Source organism: Lontra canadensis, unplaced genomic scaffold (assembly GCF_010015895.1).
Source record: "Lontra canadensis isolate GAN:19392208 unplaced genomic scaffold, GSC_riverotter_1.0 scaffold25, whole genome shotgun sequence".
NCBI classification, from domain to species: domain Eukaryota; kingdom Metazoa; phylum Chordata; class Mammalia; order Carnivora; family Mustelidae; genus Lontra; species Lontra canadensis.
In genome coordinates this window covers 1,941,399-1,958,561 of record NW_022631019.1, presented here as the reverse complement: position 1 = coordinate 1,958,561, position 17,163 = coordinate 1,941,399, and the positions used below count along the sequence as shown (strand labels likewise).

General features: G+C 64.7%; 1 protein-coding gene across 1 annotated transcript in view; it reads left to right on the top strand.

Annotated features, from left to right (window-relative positions):
* Positions 1-3,702: 3,702 nt before the first annotated feature.
* MEGF6 (multiple EGF like domains 6) overlaps positions 3,703-17,163 on the top strand; it is an 81,737-nt gene continuing 68,276 nt past the window's right edge. The window contains exons 1-3 of the mRNA XM_032863218.1: positions 3,703-3,812; positions 7,487-7,621; positions 10,870-10,979. Of these exons, the coding sequence (XP_032719109.1) occupies positions 3,703-3,812; positions 7,487-7,621; positions 10,870-10,979 (355 nt within the window). The remainder of the gene's footprint in view (positions 3,813-7,486; positions 7,622-10,869; positions 10,980-17,163) is intronic.

Genomic DNA, 17,163 nt, shown 5'->3' with positions numbered 1-17,163 from the left:
TGGCCCGTCCCAGCAGAAGCAGGGACAATGTGGTCGACAGAGAAGCACCCTTCCTAGCAGACGGGGGGCTATGGCCTTGGGGACCCAGAGGCAGGTTTCCAAACATGGCTTTAAGGCAAATCAGCAGATTTGGGGAATCGAAGGGACAGTTGTCTTGTGGTTTCTAGAAGCCGCCTTGTTTTGGTGGCCACGTCTGTCACACCCGCTCTCGACCAGAACGTTGGTTTTGCTCTGCCTCCTCCAAGACGCCCACCTTGCTGGGCCCAGGTGCCCTGAGGGCTGTCTCTGCACCTGCAGCCCAAGCAAGATGCGGGATCCGTGAGAGGGTCTGGCTCTGAGAAGCTGCCCTGGGGTGAGCTAGGACCGGGAGGTCTCGGAACGCACACTGGGGATCGGTGCTGGCTCCGGTCAGCACAGCCCGCACGGGGAAGGGGACACATACGACCTTGTTCCTGAGAAATGCCAGGGCCGCCCCGCAGACAGCGTGTCCTGTGACAAGTTTCCGTATCTCCAGGTCTCGGCTTCCAGAGGAACCTCTGCTCTCCCAGCGTCTGAGAGCTGCTGAGATCCTGGCGGGAGGGGCCCCCAGCATGCCCTGTGGCCGGCCAGCTCCCCTCTAGGCCAGGGGCCCCGCGGACAGTCCCCGGTCTGCGCGCCTTGCACTGGCTTCCTGTGCCTGCAAGAAACATTCACAGATGCGGTGGCTAAAATGGACGGCCCTTCTTCTCCGGTTCTGGAAGCCAGAAACGTGAAATGCAGGTGCGGACGGGGCTGCTTGCCTCTGGGGGCACCAAGGGACGACTGTCCAGGCCTCTCCCCTTCCTCCCTTCTAGGGGTTGCTGTGACCTTCACTCGTAGTCCCAAGTCTCCCTCTGGTCTCCATAAGGACACCTGTGACTGGGTCCGGGGCGATTTCATCCCAAACATCTTTCACTTAATTACGTCCCCAAAGACCCCTTTTCCAGATCAGTCTTGTGTGCAGATACTGGGGGTTAGAACATGGATCTATTCTTTTGGAGACATGATGCAGCCCACGATACCCCCGGTCACTGGTGTGAATGGTGTGGTGTTTGCTCTTGCTGGAACGGGCGGTCTCCACCACCCTGGAGCCGGACGCCTTTCCTGCCACTGTGTGCGGGCCTGGGGATGGGGGAGGGAGCGCCTGCGGTGGGGTTCGTTCACCGAGCAGCAGTCGGAGTCCAGGCTGAGTGGGAACCAACTTCGGAGGCGCGGCTCTGCCGTCTCTGGTTCACACACGAGGACTGAGGAACAGAAAGACCATGTCCAGGGCCACACACAGGACATGAGAGCCATCTGGGGGTACGCAGCTCAGCAGAGGGCCCGACCCAAGGTCCTGCTGCAGACCCCCACGCTACGCTGCAGGAGACTGCATTCGTATCTCTTCTGGGGCAAACGAGCAGGGTTAGGAACGAACTTCAGCAGCAGCCGCTCGGAGACTGGCCACGGAACGGGCACACGGGATGGCCCCCATCTCTGGCGCCAACAGCGTGGATTCACCGTGGCCCCTCCCAGGGCTGAGCTGCCCTCTGCCTCCAGGCTGCACAGAGGGGGCAGGTGGGAGTGGGGGATTCAGGAGACCGTGAACTCACCCTGCTCCGGACTGAACTGTGTCCCTCCCAAACCCACACATTGAAGCCCTAATTCCCCGTGTGCCCGTATTCGGAACAGGGCCTTTCCAGAGGTAATCAAGGTCAGTGAAGTCGTACGGGCCCTGATCCTCCAGGGCTGGTGCCTTTTAAGAAGAGGAAGAGACCAGGGGCACCTGGGGGGCTCAGTGGGTTAAAGCCTCCGCCTTCGGCTCAGGTCATGATCTCAGGGTCCTGGGATCGAGCCCCGCATCAGGCTCTCTGCTCAGCGGGGAGCCTGCTTTCCCCTCTCTCTGCCTGCCTCTCTGCCTGCTTGTGATCTCTGTCAAATAAATAAATAAAATCTTAAAATAAAAAAAAAAAGGAAGAGGAAGAGACCAGAGAGCTTTCTCCGCCCGATGCGGCCTCCACCAGGTGAGGACGGAGAGAAGGCGTGCTGCTTCCACACGCCAGGAAGAGGGTCCTCACCTGGACCCGGCAGCTGGCACCTTGATCTTGGACTTCCAGGGGACTGGGAGGAAGTGTCTGTGTTTAGCCTGCGGGGTCTGTGGTGCTCTGTTCCGGCCGCCGGAGCTGACGGGGCACCCCCACGGCGCCGCACTTTGTCTACTCTGTGTGCTTTACTGGTTTCCTCGGATTTAGAGGCAGCACAGTAGAGGGTTTACCTAAGGTCCCCAGAGCCAGACCCCTGTGTCCGGTTCTCAGATCTGCAGTTCACGGGCTGGGTGGCTTAGGGGTGCTCTTCCCTGCTCTGACCTCAGTTTCCCCATCTGCGCAACAGGGGCATCGGGGGTGGCCTGGCAGCCTCCGTCCCCAGATGACACTAACCCTCCATGTGGTGATGAGGGCTCAGAGAGTTGGCGGGGCCGGGGGGCCGGGAGCTAGACAGCGGCTGGTCCCTCCTCCCAAGCCCCCCGCCCCCAGCCAGGGATCCTGTGCTTCCGTGTGAGGGCGAGGTGAGGGCCAGTCACCCGGACCACGTGAAGTGGTGGGCCAAGAAATAGGGACACGAGCCTCGCCGCCGGTGGGGCTCTGCAGCTGGGCCTGGCAGGGGCCCTCCCTCCGCACCGTGTGTGACTGACGGGATGCCTCCCTGCTGGCCCCTCGTCTGGTTCTACCCAGCCCCTTCCCCTGCTCTTCAAAAACCTCCTGAGCAGGTTGTTTCCACCCCAGGGATGCCCTGGACCCTGGAGCACCTGGTCCTCACCCCTGGAGTTGGTGAATTCCAAACCAAAACCAGGCCGGTTGCTTGGCTGGTTGATTTTGAGAAATCTCCACGTCCAACATGGGGCTTGAAGTCAAGACCCGGAGATCAAAAGTCTCGTGCTCTCCTGACCGGGCCAGCCAGGTGCCCCCAACCAGGTTTAAATGGGGGGAGATAAATCCTCCAGACGGACACTCCTGCCCTGCACGGCCTCTGCAGAGCCCCGCAATCTGCCACCGCAGGCCGCTGGCCAAGAACACCCGCGCAGAGTCAGAGCAGACGGTCCAGGGCGTGGTCGGTGATCAGCCGTGTGGGTGTCCAAAGGGCAGTGTCCAGAGGCACACGGAGGGCTGCAGAGGCTACACCCCAGCCCTTCCACCCTCTGCCCGGCAAGGCAGGGGTCGGGGCACCCGGGTGGCAAAGGATGGAGCGTCGCCGAGGCTCACGGGGGACGGAGGGCTGCGGGCGGCCCCTAAAGACGGGCGCCTGGGTCCGAGGTCCGTCGGAGTTGGCCCCTCGGTCGTAGGGTACCTGGGACTTGCAGCCTGGGAGGTGCGGGAGCGCGAGGACCCCAGGCGGGCTGGGGGCGGGGCTGGTCGCGGGGAACTGGGAGGGGCCGGGGCGGGGTCAGGGCGGGGGGCGGGGCCCGGGCGGGGGTCCGGGCCGGGGGCGTGGCAAAGGCGGGCGCGCAGTGTGGCGCTAGGCGGACGCGGGCGGGCGGGAAAGCCGGACCTTCCGCACCTGCGGCGCCCGGGGCTCGCGGGCACCTGCGGCTGCGCCCTGCGCGTCCCCGGGCCATGGCGCACGTGGAGGCGGCCGCTCCGAGGGCCCGCCGGGGCCTCCTGTGAGCGGGGACCGGAGCGGGGAACCCGGCGCGGGGCCGCGGGCACGATGCCGGCCCTTCCGGAGGCGAGGGCGGCGGGGCGCGCGGTGGCCCTGGCTCTGGTGCTGCTGCTCCCGGCGGGGCCCGCGGGCGCCCTACTCCGCCTGCAGCCGGGCCTGTGAGTAGCGGGCGGGGAGGGCTCCGCTGGACGGCGGGAGCCGCTGGGCAGCTTTGTCCCTGGGGCTCTGACACAGTCGGGCGCTTGGCCGTAACTGGGAGGGTCGGGGCTTGAGTCTGGGGGCGCTTCGGTAGCAGGGCCGCCTCCTCCTTCCCTTTCCCGCCGTCTCCCTCCCCTCAGTAATGCGCGTCCCCGCGCGCGCCGGCGGAGGCTGCGCTCCCCTCGGGGTCCTTGCGGGCAGGGTCTGGCTGGCCACGGCTCCGAGAAGGCAGGAAGGAAGCAGACGGTTCTCACATCCTTCCAAAGCCTGCCTCCTGGGGCCTGGGGGGGCCTGTGCCGGGGCGGGTGCGCCCAGACAGGGGGCCCCTGGACGTGGTTTATGTATTAAACACGTGCGTGCTGGGGCGGAGAGACAGGAGAAGGAATTCAGTACCAGAATGGGCAGGAAGACAGGGTCAGGGAGCCAGCTGAGATGAATTCAGTTTTGAAAGATGATTCCCCAATGGGCCGTTTAGCGGTCTCTCTTAAACAGCAGATCAGTCCTTGCGCTGGCCTCAACGGACAGCTAGTGCCAAAGCGAGCCGGGGAAGAGAAGGAGAGCCACCCGCAGGCTGCCCCCACCCCAGGGCTCCTGCAGGGTGTCGGGCCGGGGCCTGCCTGATGGTGACAGGCTGTGGAAAGCTGCAGCAGGGCAGGAGAGTGGCCTGGCCTGGGTTAGGGACTCCTGCCCAGCTCCTGGCCGTGCAGGATGGTCACTTCCAGGCAGAGCTGGGGGAGGGCAAGTCCTGGCCCCAGGGCCCCTACCCTGGGTCTTGCTTTCCCTCAAGCAGGAAGGTTTCCCTGTGGCCTTTCCAAAGGAAGAGGGGGTCTTTGCATCCAGAAACGTGAGTGGCCCGAGTCCCGCCTCTCCGCATGACTTCTGCTGGACACTTTCCTGCGGTCCCAGCGAGTTAGTCTAAGGGCAGCTGCAGCCTCAGAAAAGCTCTCACAGTGGGGTCTGGTCACTCAGCCTGCCTGCTCTTTGCAGCATTAGTGAGGGACTTCCAGAAGCCCCGACTCCTGGGAATTCCAGGGTGCCGGTCAGGGGGACAGCAGCTGAGCCCATGAGGACAGAGAGCCCCTCCTTAAGAGGCGGGTTCTGCCTCAGCACGCTCATGGAAATTGCTTGTCACCTCCCTGGGCCCATTTCCCTGAGCCCCCCAAGGAGCGGATCCAAACGCCTGTGAGTTTGGCCTGCTTACCTGGGGCTCCAGGAAGCCTCAGGCCTGGCCGGGGCAAGCATTTCAAACCAGCAACTAGTGGACTGCCTGAGACCGCCTTCTCTTCCTGCTTCATGCTCGCCCAAAGCCGCCTCTCCCCTCTGCTCCGTCCTCCTTTTCTTCCTCCTCACGGAGCTGTCCACGTGGTAGGGGTCGCTGCCCCTCTGGGGGCCCGTGTCCCTCTTTCTTGGTGGGGCGTCTATTCTCAGATCGCCCCAGGCGTGTTGAGTTCTGTGACACCTCGGGGTACGCCTTGCTCTGCTCTGCTGTCTCTGGTTGTTTCTGAAGCAGCCAGTGTGGGCCCGGGATGCAGCACGGCCACAGCGGGCACTGCTGGCCGGGGGAAGGCAGGAGGGAGGGCACCCTTCTGCGAGACCCCAGCAAGGTGACAGAATTCGCTCTTTGCTCCTCGCACCCCAGACGATCCGGGGGGGCAGGGGGCAGAGAACAGCCAGTGTGTCCCAGAAAGTGCTTGGCCCACACTGGCGCTGTGCCCCCTGCCATGCTTCCCTTGGGGGAGATGTGATGAGCCCGCAGGGCCTGGCACAGGCATCCCCACCCTCTGTGGCTTTCCTGAGCCACCTGACAGGCCTCTGGGGGAGGCTAAGAGAAGAGGGGTGCTGGGGCGAGTCCCACTGACACAGCCCTGGGGCTCAGGAGGCCTTTGTGGACCTGTGGGAGCCCGTGGCTGGTTCTTTGGCTCCCACTGGCTGGCCATGTCCAGATTCAAAACCCTGCGACCCATCTTTATGTATCTGTTTGTGTCTCGGAAGTGAATTTCTTATGGCAGAGTGGTTGGCTTTCCTTCCTGGGGCCTGGCATGACTGCTCAGTGCACGCGGCTGGCCCAAGGCTACTGGTTGGGCTGGCGGGAGCAGGGTCGGGACAGGAGACGGTGTCCTCATGCACTGGAGTTCCAGCTGGCTGCGGTCCTAGGCTGCGGGGCTCCAAGCTGCGCGCCAGGAAGCACGGAGGCCAGGGGGACCTGTGTTCGGAGGCCCGCTGCGGGGTTCGCAAGGGGAGCCTGTAAGAACAGACGTGATGCAAACGCCCCTCGGTAGCCTGACCTCTGGACAGGGGTGTGTGCGGCCGAGCAGCTCGGTGAGGCTGGCTGTCTCTCCCTCCCTCCCAGCCTGGCTTTTCCCATCTTCGCTTCCTCACCTTGGGGCCATCATCCGGGGACCCAGGGGCAGATGTCCCGCAGAGCTGTGTTCTCGTCGTCGTCTGGGAATTGCCTTCCCTCCCCAGATGGGAAGCAGGGGCCCACGGCCACTTGGGCTGACGCTCGGGTCTGTCTGTTCCCTCCCCCATCCCGCCCCCTCTCCCCTGCACCTGGAAAAGATGGCCAAGGTTGTGCTTGTGAAGCGCTGGGAACTCCCCAGAAGAGATCATTCCGGAGCTCACCCCTGGCCCTGTGGGGCCTATGGGGAACCAACAAGGCTGCAGCCATCCTCGGGGCCTTGGGGGGCCAGGCCCTGAGGAGGAGTCACGCAGGTGCCCCGGCATGGGGACAGGGCATGGGAGAGTGACCGGAGGGCTGCTGCAGAACCCTCCCCGGGGGCAGCTGGCCCCTGCGGTTTGAGGAGGGCCAGGAAGGGAGGGTGTCTGTGGGGAGAAGCCAGCCCACCCTGCCCTCCTCAGAGGAACCTGGCTGGCCTCTCAGGTGTGGCAAAGCTTTGCCTTCTCTCTGGGACTTTGTGAAATTTGCCTGCTTGGGGACCACCCTGGTCCCTGAATCCGGGCACGCCTGGGGCAGGCTGTGAGCCTCTGCTCCCCTCCCCTCCCCTTCTGGAGCAGGGCTGGGCCCCTTCTGCATCTTCTCAGCCTCTTTCTCCTTCCTGAGCGTGGCGGGCTCCTGTCCATACACTCGTGGGCAGGGGTTCCTGCCAAGGAGCCCGGAATCACGGGGCTCCCACTGTGGTCCCCACGCCACGCTCCCTGGAGGCTCCCCGCCTTCCATTCCTTCTCATTCTGCTTGTCCTGCCTGGAGCCCACACCCACCCAGCCACATGCCTGGCACCTGCAGCTCAGGGACCATCTCTGAGGCCTGCATGGCTGGGGACGAGGCGGCCTAGAACACGAGTCCCGTGAACGCCGGGTTGAAGCCACTGTTCCCACGGGCCCCCCAGTACCCTGTTCAAGGGGGCCGTGGTATCTATCCTTTGGGGTCAGTAGGATTAGAACACCCCTGTGGGCCGCATGGGGGTGCCTGGAGGACCCTTGGACAGGACCCTCTTCCTCTGAGGCCCACACCCTAGAGCCGGGGCCTGCCGTGGGGCCTAGGGCTCCACCAGGGGGGAGTGGGGGCCATGGGACCCCCCCTCCGACGGCTCCACACCCCAGCGTGAGTGTGCAGGAGGACTGGGGCCCGCTGGCTCTTGGTGGCCAGGGCGCTGACGTCTGTCCTCTATCCCAGGCCCCACGTGTGTGCTGAGCGGGAGCTGACCGTGGTGGGCCGCCCCCAGCCCTGTGTGCAGGCTTTCAGCCGGACCGTGCCCGTGTGGAAGGTGGGCTGCGGGCGGCAGGCGTGGTGCGTCCGCCACGAGCGGAGGTATGTGCTGGGGTCCCCGAGTCCGGCGTGGGAGCGGGGTGACGAGGGTGGAGGGCTGTCCTGATCTCAGGGCCTTCTGGGAGCAGTGGGGGCCCTGCAGGGAGGAGCAGGAGGAGGGGGTTCTGTGGGAGGGGGCTCTGAGGCGGGCGGGGTCTTGTGGGGGAGGCGGGGACCACACGAGAGGTGCAAAGCGGGGCACCCAGCCTGCTAGGCTCTGCGGGGCTGCTGAGGCCGAGCCCAGGCCTCATTCCCAGAGGAGCTGGCGCAAGACCTTTTATTGCTCAAGATTTTATTTCAAAATCAAATTAAGGAGTGCCTTTGCATACCTCTCCACATTTTACAGACTCGGGCTCTGGAATCTGCGCAGTTGCAAAGCGGGGTGGTGGTGGGGCCTCAGCGCGGGCCCCTCCCCTGGCTGGCAGCCGCAAGGCCTCCGGGTTAGGTGTGGGGAAGGCAGGAACAGGCCTCGGATGGGGTGTGGTGTCCAGCTCTGCAGTGAGGCCTTCGGGAGTGGCCTGCGTGGTGTCCGTGGAGGGTGTGAACTCCCTTCCTGGGAGCTTGGTGGTGTCTGGGGACAGTGGCCACTGCCTCAGGTGAGCCCAGGGGCTGGGGACGCTGCTCCAGGTCCTCTGGTGCTCGGGATGGCTGGAATCCTGCGGGACTATTGGGGGCCGAGAAACCCCGGCAGAAGGAAAACGGCTCCCCTTGTGCTTCCCCAGAAAGGCCCCTGTGCAGTGTCCCCAGCTTGGGCTGTGTCCCCTGAGCCGCTTACCACTTCACCGTGAGCGGTGAGGCTGCCGGGAGCACCGTAGCCCCCAGGCTGGAGAGTCGGGTGGGTAGCTCTGCTGAGAAGCCCCCAGGCTCCCCATCGCTGGCTCCTAGGCCCCCAGCCTGGGTGGGGTGGGAACAGCGTTTTCAAAGCATCTGGGTGCCTTCAGTGTCCTGGTGGGGTACCTGGGGGCGTGGGAGAAAAGTCCCCCTGCCTGGGAGGTCCTTGCTGTCCGTCACTTGGGGCAGGGGCTGTGGGGTCTCTGCCAGGCTTCCTGCTCCAGGGCAGAGGCCCACCTTCCCTAGCTCCAGGTCTCTGGGACCCTCTCTTTGGGTTCAGCAGGAACAGTTTGGGTCCCTGGCCTGCTTGGGGGCGAGGTCTGTGGGGTCTCCTGGCCTGCAGTGCAGCTGGCGCTCTCCCCGTCCTGCATGGGCTGTCCCCCCAAGCCCTCCACTCCATGTGAATGAGATCTGTCTCACCACTGCGGTGTCCTGTGGGGTTTCCTGAGACCCGCACCAAGCACTCACTGGGCCTGGCCCCACCTCCCTTCTGTGGGGCTCCTGGCTGTGAATGGGTCGTGTCCCTTCCCGTGATCCCTCAGGGGAGCCCCGCGTGCTGGCTCCGGGCACTTGCCCCAGTGCCTCGTCCAGATGGTCCTCTGGGCAGCCGCTGGAGCTGGTGCACTCCCTTTCCTCCTTCTGGAATGCACAGAGGCTGCGGCTTCCCTGGGAGGCGGGCCCTGCCCCCCCCCACCCCCGGCTCCCTGCTCCCCACCTGCCAGTCCGGGGCGGCTCTCCTAGTGCCTTGGGACCATCTTCCCGACAAATCAGCAGCCAGCACGGGCCATGCCAGGTCTGAGGAGCCCCCGGCTGTGTGGAAGGCCCCTGCCCCTTTGTGGGGTACGGTCCATGCAAAGGGAGGAGGAAGGAGCGCTTGGAGGCGCCAGGAGCCCTATGGAGCCCCTCCCCCGGGCTGTCCCCCAGGTGTCCTGCCCTGTGGCCCACGCTCCGAGGGGCCTGCACAAGGTGGAGATGTGTGCACAAGCCCGGCACCCCCGTGCCCCCGTCGCCCTTGACCCTGCTGTGAGCCAGCTCCCTGGCTGGGCCAGAGTCCCCGTGATGTGTCCCCTGCGAGCTGTTGCACCTGCCCGCCTCTGTGAGCGTGTCCCAGTGAGCCGTCCCATGTGGGCTGCAGCGGAGCGAGGGGTTGGCTCTTGGGGCCTGAGGGGGCAGTAGGCCCACCCGCTGTCTTGGAGGGTCTGTAACTTCTGAGGGTGGGGGGGGAGGTGGCAGATGGTCTGGTCGTCTCTGTTCTCCGGGTGACCATGAGGAGCGGCACGTAGCCCTGGGAGAGGGATAAATATTTACGATGGAAGGGCCCAAACACTGTTTGCTCTGCCAAAAACTGTCCACTGCTGTGGTCGTTTCCCTCCAGGCGAGTGGATTCATGTCCTGCCAAAGTGGCCTTTTGCAGAGCTCTCCCGAGCTGCCGTGCGCGGCAGGAGCGCCTGAATTCATGCTTCCGGGAAGTGGCCTTGTTTGCTTGTTTGTGGGGTCCCTGGGCTTCCCATGGCTCCCCAGGGCCAAGCCCCAGCGAGCGGAAGGGTGTCACATCACCTGAAAACAGTGGTCTGGGCCCTTGGGCTGCTCCTGGGGCTCCAGGGTCCTTGACCCCACGGCTGCTGGGGACCGTTCCTACAGACAGTGGTGGCACAGGCTTGCAGGTCCGAAGGCTGCAGGTGGCCACGGGGCATTCTCTTTCTCTTGTTCCATCACTCTCTCTGCTTAGCCTTCGTGGGAGCTGCTCCCATCCTGAGAGGGAACCGGCCCGGGTCCAAGGCCTCCCCGAGAGGCCCTCCCGCCCGCTCCCCTCTGATCTTAGGGCTGTGTGCTGGTCACGCTCTGGTCCTTCTGCTGCTGTCCACGGCGCTTCTCCCAGTCACCCTGTCTCCTCAGCTCAGCCCTATGCTCCTCAGGTGGGGAAGGGGTCCCTCACGGATGCCCTAGGGCCGTCTTGCTGTGCCCTGGTGGGCTGAGAGCCTGGGGTCTGAATTGGCACCACCCGGGTCGCAGCCCGCCCAGCGCTGGACCCTAGGAAGCCCCGCTTGTTCCTAAGCTGGGCACTTCGAGTCAGGCCCCCTGGTGATAAGAGCCAGATGTGGGGAGCTGGGCCCGCAGCTGGGGTGGAGAGGGAGCGGGGTAGCACCCGCCCCACCCCCCGGGAGAGCTGGCCGGGGCGCTTGTTGCTGGCTGCGGGCCGGTCGCCTGTCGCCGCTCCTGCTGTCCCTCTTCACGTGGGTGCCGCTCTGCTTTGGGGCACAGACCTTCCACCCACCTGTAAGCCTCAACCTGCTGAGCTTGAAACGGGACGGGCCAGAGGAGCGGCACAGGGACGGGTGGGGTGAGGGCCCGGGGCGTCGGGAGATGCCGCCAGCACTGTGTCTGCACAGTGAGTGATTCCCGTCTCCCTTCTTTTCTAGAACCATCTACTACACCAGCTACAGGCAGGTGTACGCCATGGAGGCCCAGACCGTGCTCAGGTGTTGCCCAGGCTGGAGCCAGCAGCCCGGTGACCAGGGCTGCCTCTCCCGTGAGTGCCCCTTCCTGACCCCGAATCCGTGCGTTGAAGGCCGTGTCTGAGGGGACATGGCTCAGGGGGCTCCGAGCAGAGGGTGTGAGGCTGTCCACCAGTGCTTAGGTTCCCGGCATGGGGAGGGGGTCTGAGGGTGGCCCTGAGCCACGCGCTGCTGTCTGTGGGCTCAGCTGCCTCTCCAGGGTCCCGTCATGGAGACGTCCTGCCCCACCATAGCCATGGCCTTGCTCTGGGTCCTTCCTCTCTGTTCCCGAGTGGGCCCTGGGCTGGGCGTTGGGTCCCTGGCCTCTGTGGACTGTTATCTGTGAGACTGTAGCTCCTGTCCTGCCTCCCGTCCTGGTGCCCTGGGCCGCGGTCTCCCCTTCTGCTTCATGGAGGTTTGCCACTGCCTCCCTGGGAGGGGGGTCCTGGTAGAATGCGAGGGAGCGGGAGCCGTGTGTCCGCACACACGAGCCTCACTGCGAAGCCTCTGCTTCAGAAACTAAATGGGGCTCACAGCTCTGGAGTCCGGCTGCAGGGAGTGTCTGAGGAGCTGTTCCTGGCCTGTGGGTGTAGACACAGGTGGGCTAGCAGGTGGGTGTGGCACAGGTGGGCCGGCAGGTGGGTGTGGTGCGGGTAGGTGGGCAGCTGGGGTTGATGGGATAGGAGGTGGCAGTATCCCTTCCCTAGAGAGGTGGTTCCAGAGGTCTGGCCTCCCCTGAAACAGTGACAGGGCTCGCCCTGACGTGAGGGATGGGGCCATGCAGCAGGGGTGGCTGGGGGTCCCAGCTGCCCCATGCTGGGACAGGAGCTGGACCTCAGGGGCTCTATTCCAGCCTGTCTCTCCGCCCCTGGGTCCCTCCACACACAGGCAGCATGGGAGCCTCTGAATGGGGGCAGAGACGCCTTTATAGAAACTCCAGTGGGAAAAAGGGAAGAGAAGGATGCTGGTGCTGTTTTTCTGGGAGAGGAAATGAATAATTCTCCCCAGGAAGGGAGCAGGAGGGAAGAGGAGAAGGAAGCAGCCCTGGCTTCCCTCGTGGGCAGGAGAGGCTCAGGGGACAGGGCGGATGCCTGGACACCGGCCAGCTGACCCTCCGGCGGGAGGTGCCCCGGGCCCTGGCCCCTGCAGCAGTGCTTCTCCCACCCCCTCTGATCCGGGGGTTGTGTGTTTTCCCTGCTTCTGGCTTCTAGGAAAACAAAGGAGTCTGTTGACTGGGGGTGTGGGGTGGAGGTCAAAGCTGAGGGCCCTGGTTTCCACTGAGACACGGCTCCTGAGGCCTGCTGGAGGCAGCCCTAGTAATCCGGTGAGCGGTGGGGACAGGCGGAAGAGGCAGGGGCTATGGCACGGGGTGGGTTGGGGAGCACGGCCTTTTATGCCTGGGGAGGGCCGTGAACACGCAACCCCATGGCCGGCCTGGGGTGGGGGGCCTTCTGCACTTGGCTTCCCGGGCTGGGGGAGTAGTGGGTGTGTACACTGCATGGGCAAGGAGATGGGAGCCAGGGTGCGGGTCAAGCTTGGTACTGCAACGTTCCCAGCTTCCATACTTCTGAGCTGGGGTCGGAAGGCTCTCGGTTTCCCCTGTGTCTTAGAGCGACCTTCTCAGGTCGGGGCTGTCAAGGAGCAGCAGGGTCCAAGGGCCAGCCGCATTCCGGGAGGCCAGGTCGGAGGCAGGCCCCGAATGCTGGGTTTTCAGGGATGGGAGACCGATCTGGCACAGGTCCATGGCCCTGCCAGTCTCTCCTTGCATGCTGGCTCAGCATGAGCTCCTGGCCTGGCCTGCGGCTCTGTCTGCCTGTGCTGGTGGCCAGGAAGGAAGGCTGGCTCTGCCTCGGCCTCACCAGCTAGTAGGAGGGGGGCACAGGGCTGCGGGGCAGGGAGATTGCCGGCAGGTGAGACCTGAAGCCGCTGGGGCAGCCTTGGCCTTGCGGAGGTGGAGGAGCTGGGCTGGGGACAGGGCTGGGGTGGTGAGGAAATGGGGGTGTCTCGGCCACAGGGCCTGGCCTTGAGGGTCCCGGTTGTCCCATCAGCCTGGAGACGTGGACAGGCTCCCACGTGTATCCCAAACTTGAGGCTTAGTTTTTCTTGTTTTTAAAAAAAAAAAAAACAAAACATTTTAGTGCAGGATTTACTTATTTCTGTGTCTGGATTTGATTTGAAGGAAAAGGCCTGGACCCGGCCTCTTGGGACACCTGCTTGTCCCTCCAGTGTGTGGGTCACTGGCCTGTGAAGGGAGGGAGGGCCAGAGAAGGTCACGTGGGGCAGAGCCTGGGCCTGGGCCCCCTCCCCCAGGGATGGCTGTTTCTCAGCTGGGGCCTGGCAGGCCTGCAGGGTCTCGGGGGTTGCCGAGGGAGGCAGGAGCCCATGTGGGAGTGCTGTCCCTGTGGCCAGAGCACAGAGTGGGCTTTCTGATGTGAGCAGAGTCTTCAGTCACTCTGTTTCCTGCCCCAGACGGAGTGGGTGACCAGAACCCCCATCCCCTGGGAAGCCCTGCCCTGCAGTGTCAGCTGAGAGTCTGGGGGGCTGCTTCTGGCCCCCTTCTTGCTGGCTTGGGTGTGGGTACTGGGGCTGGAGGCTGGGTCAGGGCCCTCTGAACTCCTGAGTATGAGCAGTGGCTGGGGTTCTGGGCCCCCACTTGGGAGAGACGCCCACTTCCTGTGGAGGGGCCTGGGGGTCAGGAGTCTCCGCTTTGGCCCTTCCCCATCCCTGTGCCCCTCCTCCAGTCCTCTCCGGCACCGTCCCCCTGTCCCAGCCCAGGCTGTCTGCAGATGCAGGAGGCTGGGTTGGGCCGGGGGCAGGCCCCCTGCTGCAGACGGCCCCAGCCGGGTGAGACATCCTCGGCTTCGCGTGACCTGGAACCATAGCCACGTGGGGGGCGCCGTCAGGGCCCCGTGGGCTCATGTGGGAGTGCGGAGCAGACATCGTGCTGTGTGAGAGAATGACAGGAAGCCTCTGAGGGTCCCTGTGATTTCTCAGGGACGCACTCAGCGGCATGGGTGACCTGGAGGTGACCAGAAAGGAAAAAGGCTGCCTGGGTGGGGCGGCATTGCCTGGTGACCAGGGGGCTTTCTCAGGTCTGCGTGGTATGTGCGTGCCCCACGAGCAGCTGGGCGCTGACCCTTTCTGCTGTTGGGGTGCCCGATTCCCGCCCAGCCCCTCTCTTAATTCCACGTCCCTCTCAGTGGGGTGTGGCTTTCCTGGACACCCCCTTGCCCAGGGCCCTTGCTCCCCCCCATCTAAAGGAGCCTGAGCGTGAAGGTGCTGCCTGCAGACCCTAACTTGGAGGCACCCAGGAATGAGGTAACAGGAAGATGCCCCGTGGCTCTTGCCCTAAGTCTGTGCAGCCTGAGCCCCGGGCATCTGAGGAGGCTGCAGGACGGATGGCAGACCCTGAGCAGGTGCGAGGAGCCGCATCTGCGACGTGGGACGGCAAGGGGTTCTGTGGTCTGGGAAGCTCCTCGTAAAGCGCAATGAAGCAGGTTCCGACGTTGCAGGACTTATCAGAGCATTTAACATGCTAATGTGGCCTGTGGGTTCCTGAGAAAGGCTATGTAGTATTTTCCAAAGCAATCCTTTCTTTAAAAAGAAAGGAATAAAAAGATACAACAAAGTTGAAAAAATAAACAGTGCCTCTAAGGCATGCGTGGGAAACGGAGCCGGGGAGCGACGGGACCATCGTCCGTGCAGGTCTGACAGCGAGCTCTGCACTGTGCTCAGGCGCAGGAGTGGCGGTGACAGAGACCGGGACTGGCCCTCCCTCCAGCGGAGCTGCGGTGCTGTGGCGGCGGACAAGTGGGCAAGCACACGGTGGTTCTGTGCCAGCCCACGGCCGCTCTCTCGGGGGAGGGGCGTCTGGCTGGTGGGGGGGTCGTTGGGGGGTTGGGCGGGACTTGGAACAGCTCAGGTTGGCTCTCTGGAGGGCGGCGGTGTGCCATCCCAGTGTGGGGGAGCCTTCCTGCTTGGTCCCGTGTGCTCCCCGGCATAGGGCTGCTTCAGCCCCCTTCTGCCCGTGTGTCCTCCTCTGTCTCTGAGCGGGGCCTGCCGGGATCCGTGTGAGCTCAGTCCCTGCCTTCGTCATGCCTGCAAAGACTCTGTTTCCAAGTAAGGTCCCTTTCTGAGGTCCCGGGGCCCTGGTGAGGACAGGAAGCCTGTGCAGGGTCTGGCTGGGGGAGGGACGTGGTCTGCTGCAGGGGCAGAGGGGACGCTGGGCCGTCAAGGAGCCAGCTCGGGCCTGGTCCCGGGGGGTGGCGGAGCGCGGTGGGAAGTGGCTGGATTCTGGACGTGTGGATGGAGTGGGAACTAGGTCTACACGGTGTGGCCGTGGCTGGGCTTTCAGGACCCCACGTGTGCCCGGGCTGTGTGGGGCACAGCCTTGCCCTTGACTCTGGAGCTGACCCTCAGAGGCGACCACGGCCTGCGGAGGGCACTGTAGGGCGGCCATCCAGAGCTCTCCCCACAGGCTGTCCTGGCCTAGCGTGGTCGCTCGTGGCTTCTTACCGCCCAGGGCATGCCAGGCCGGCTGGGGGAGATCTGTGGCCTGTGAGGGCTTCACATGAGTGTGGGGGGATTGACGTGGTTTGTTGTCACAGGAGCCTGGGATGGGCCACGTGGTGGGCCCACGGGACAGAAGCCAGGGCTGCTGACCAGCTCGCAGGCGTGCCCTATAGCTCTTCCTCCCTCCTGGGACACGGCCGTCTCCTCTGTGATCCTGGGGCTGCGGGAATGAGTAGCAGGAAGGCGGCTGGGGGTCCCAGGGACGGCTGCTCTGCCTTCCTGCCTCACGGTTCACTTTTCCTTTTCCGTTCCGGACGCGTCAGCCCCGCGCCCAGCGTGGGAATCTGCACAGCCAGCGCTCTGGCTGTCCTGTCCTCGCTGTGGACGTGGACGCCCTCACGGTTGCTGGGGGCCGTGTTGCTCTGCAGCAAACCCCTCACCCCGCCAGCTGTCTCCAGATGTGGAGTCACAGCCAGACTCGTGGTGCTGCGTCAGGCACGTTTGCACGCTCGTGCACACTCGTGCATTGGCCGGCAGGCTGTCCACGCAGGGAGCTCACCCACGTCACAGCCTCACATGTGCGTGCACGGTCCACGCCCGTGCTCACGCTCACACGGACCTGTGTGTGTGCGCAGTCACACGCACTCACACGTGGATGGTCTCCCACGTGCTGACACGCTCACCCTCAGACATGTGCCCACACCACGTGCTCATGCACACATGGGCTCACGTACACACATGCGGGCACTGGACACACATGTTCGTGCTCACACACGTGCACCACGTGCCTGTCCGCTAACGTGCGTGTGCGGTGCTCACAGCCGCGGCAGTGCCTGCACGTCCGCCTGCACACACGCACCGTCCGCTCACGCTGGCAGCCGCGGCCCACGGCCCACACACTGAGCATGTGCTCCTCCCCCGTGCGGCTCTGCCTTCCAACGCGGGGTCCCGGGGCCGGGGTGACTGCCTCCCTGCGGTACGGGTCTGGGACGAGGGGAGGTGGGGCTGGGGGCTTGGGGTCCCGGCCTCCAGCTTCCAGCTGGCATTGGGTTGAAGGCCAGCAGGCCTCCAGCAGGATGGAGGGACCAAGCAGGAGGGACCCAGGGCCTGTCCTGCCCCCCGGGCTCCCAGGGACGTGGCCTCCATCCTGTAGCTTCCCCTTGCTGGGAGGCGGGCACTGAGGGCCCCACTCCCGGCCACTCTGGGCGGCTCTGCCAGCACCTGGGGGAGGTTTCAGAGACACTACCCTGTGGCTTCATTGATGACTGAGGACTGCCCCGAGCCACGGTGCTCATCCCGCCACCCTGAGGTGCACAGTGCCGTCTTCACCGTCACCCCCTCTGTCTGGGCTCCCCCCACCCCCCAGCATTGTTTGAGGCCCTAAAGATGGTGGACGGAGGCGCTCTGTGCCGGGTGCAGCCCCAGCTCTGCCTGGTGCTGGCTTCCCAGGCCGGTTGCTGCCGGACCGTTGGGAACACGCGTGTGTCCGCTTGGGGTTCCGCCCTGCTGTCTGTGCCCCAGCAGCCCCAGGAGAGCTTCTGGGCCCCTGGGCTGTGTAGCACACAGCCTGTCTCTGGCTGGCCTGGTGGCTTCGGCCACGGGCAGGACCGGGCCTGGTGCTGGTGCCACTGCTTCCCTTGCCGAACCTGGGAGCCGGGGACCTGCGGACCTGCGGGGGTCGGACTGGGAGCCTGTGTTCAATCGGGC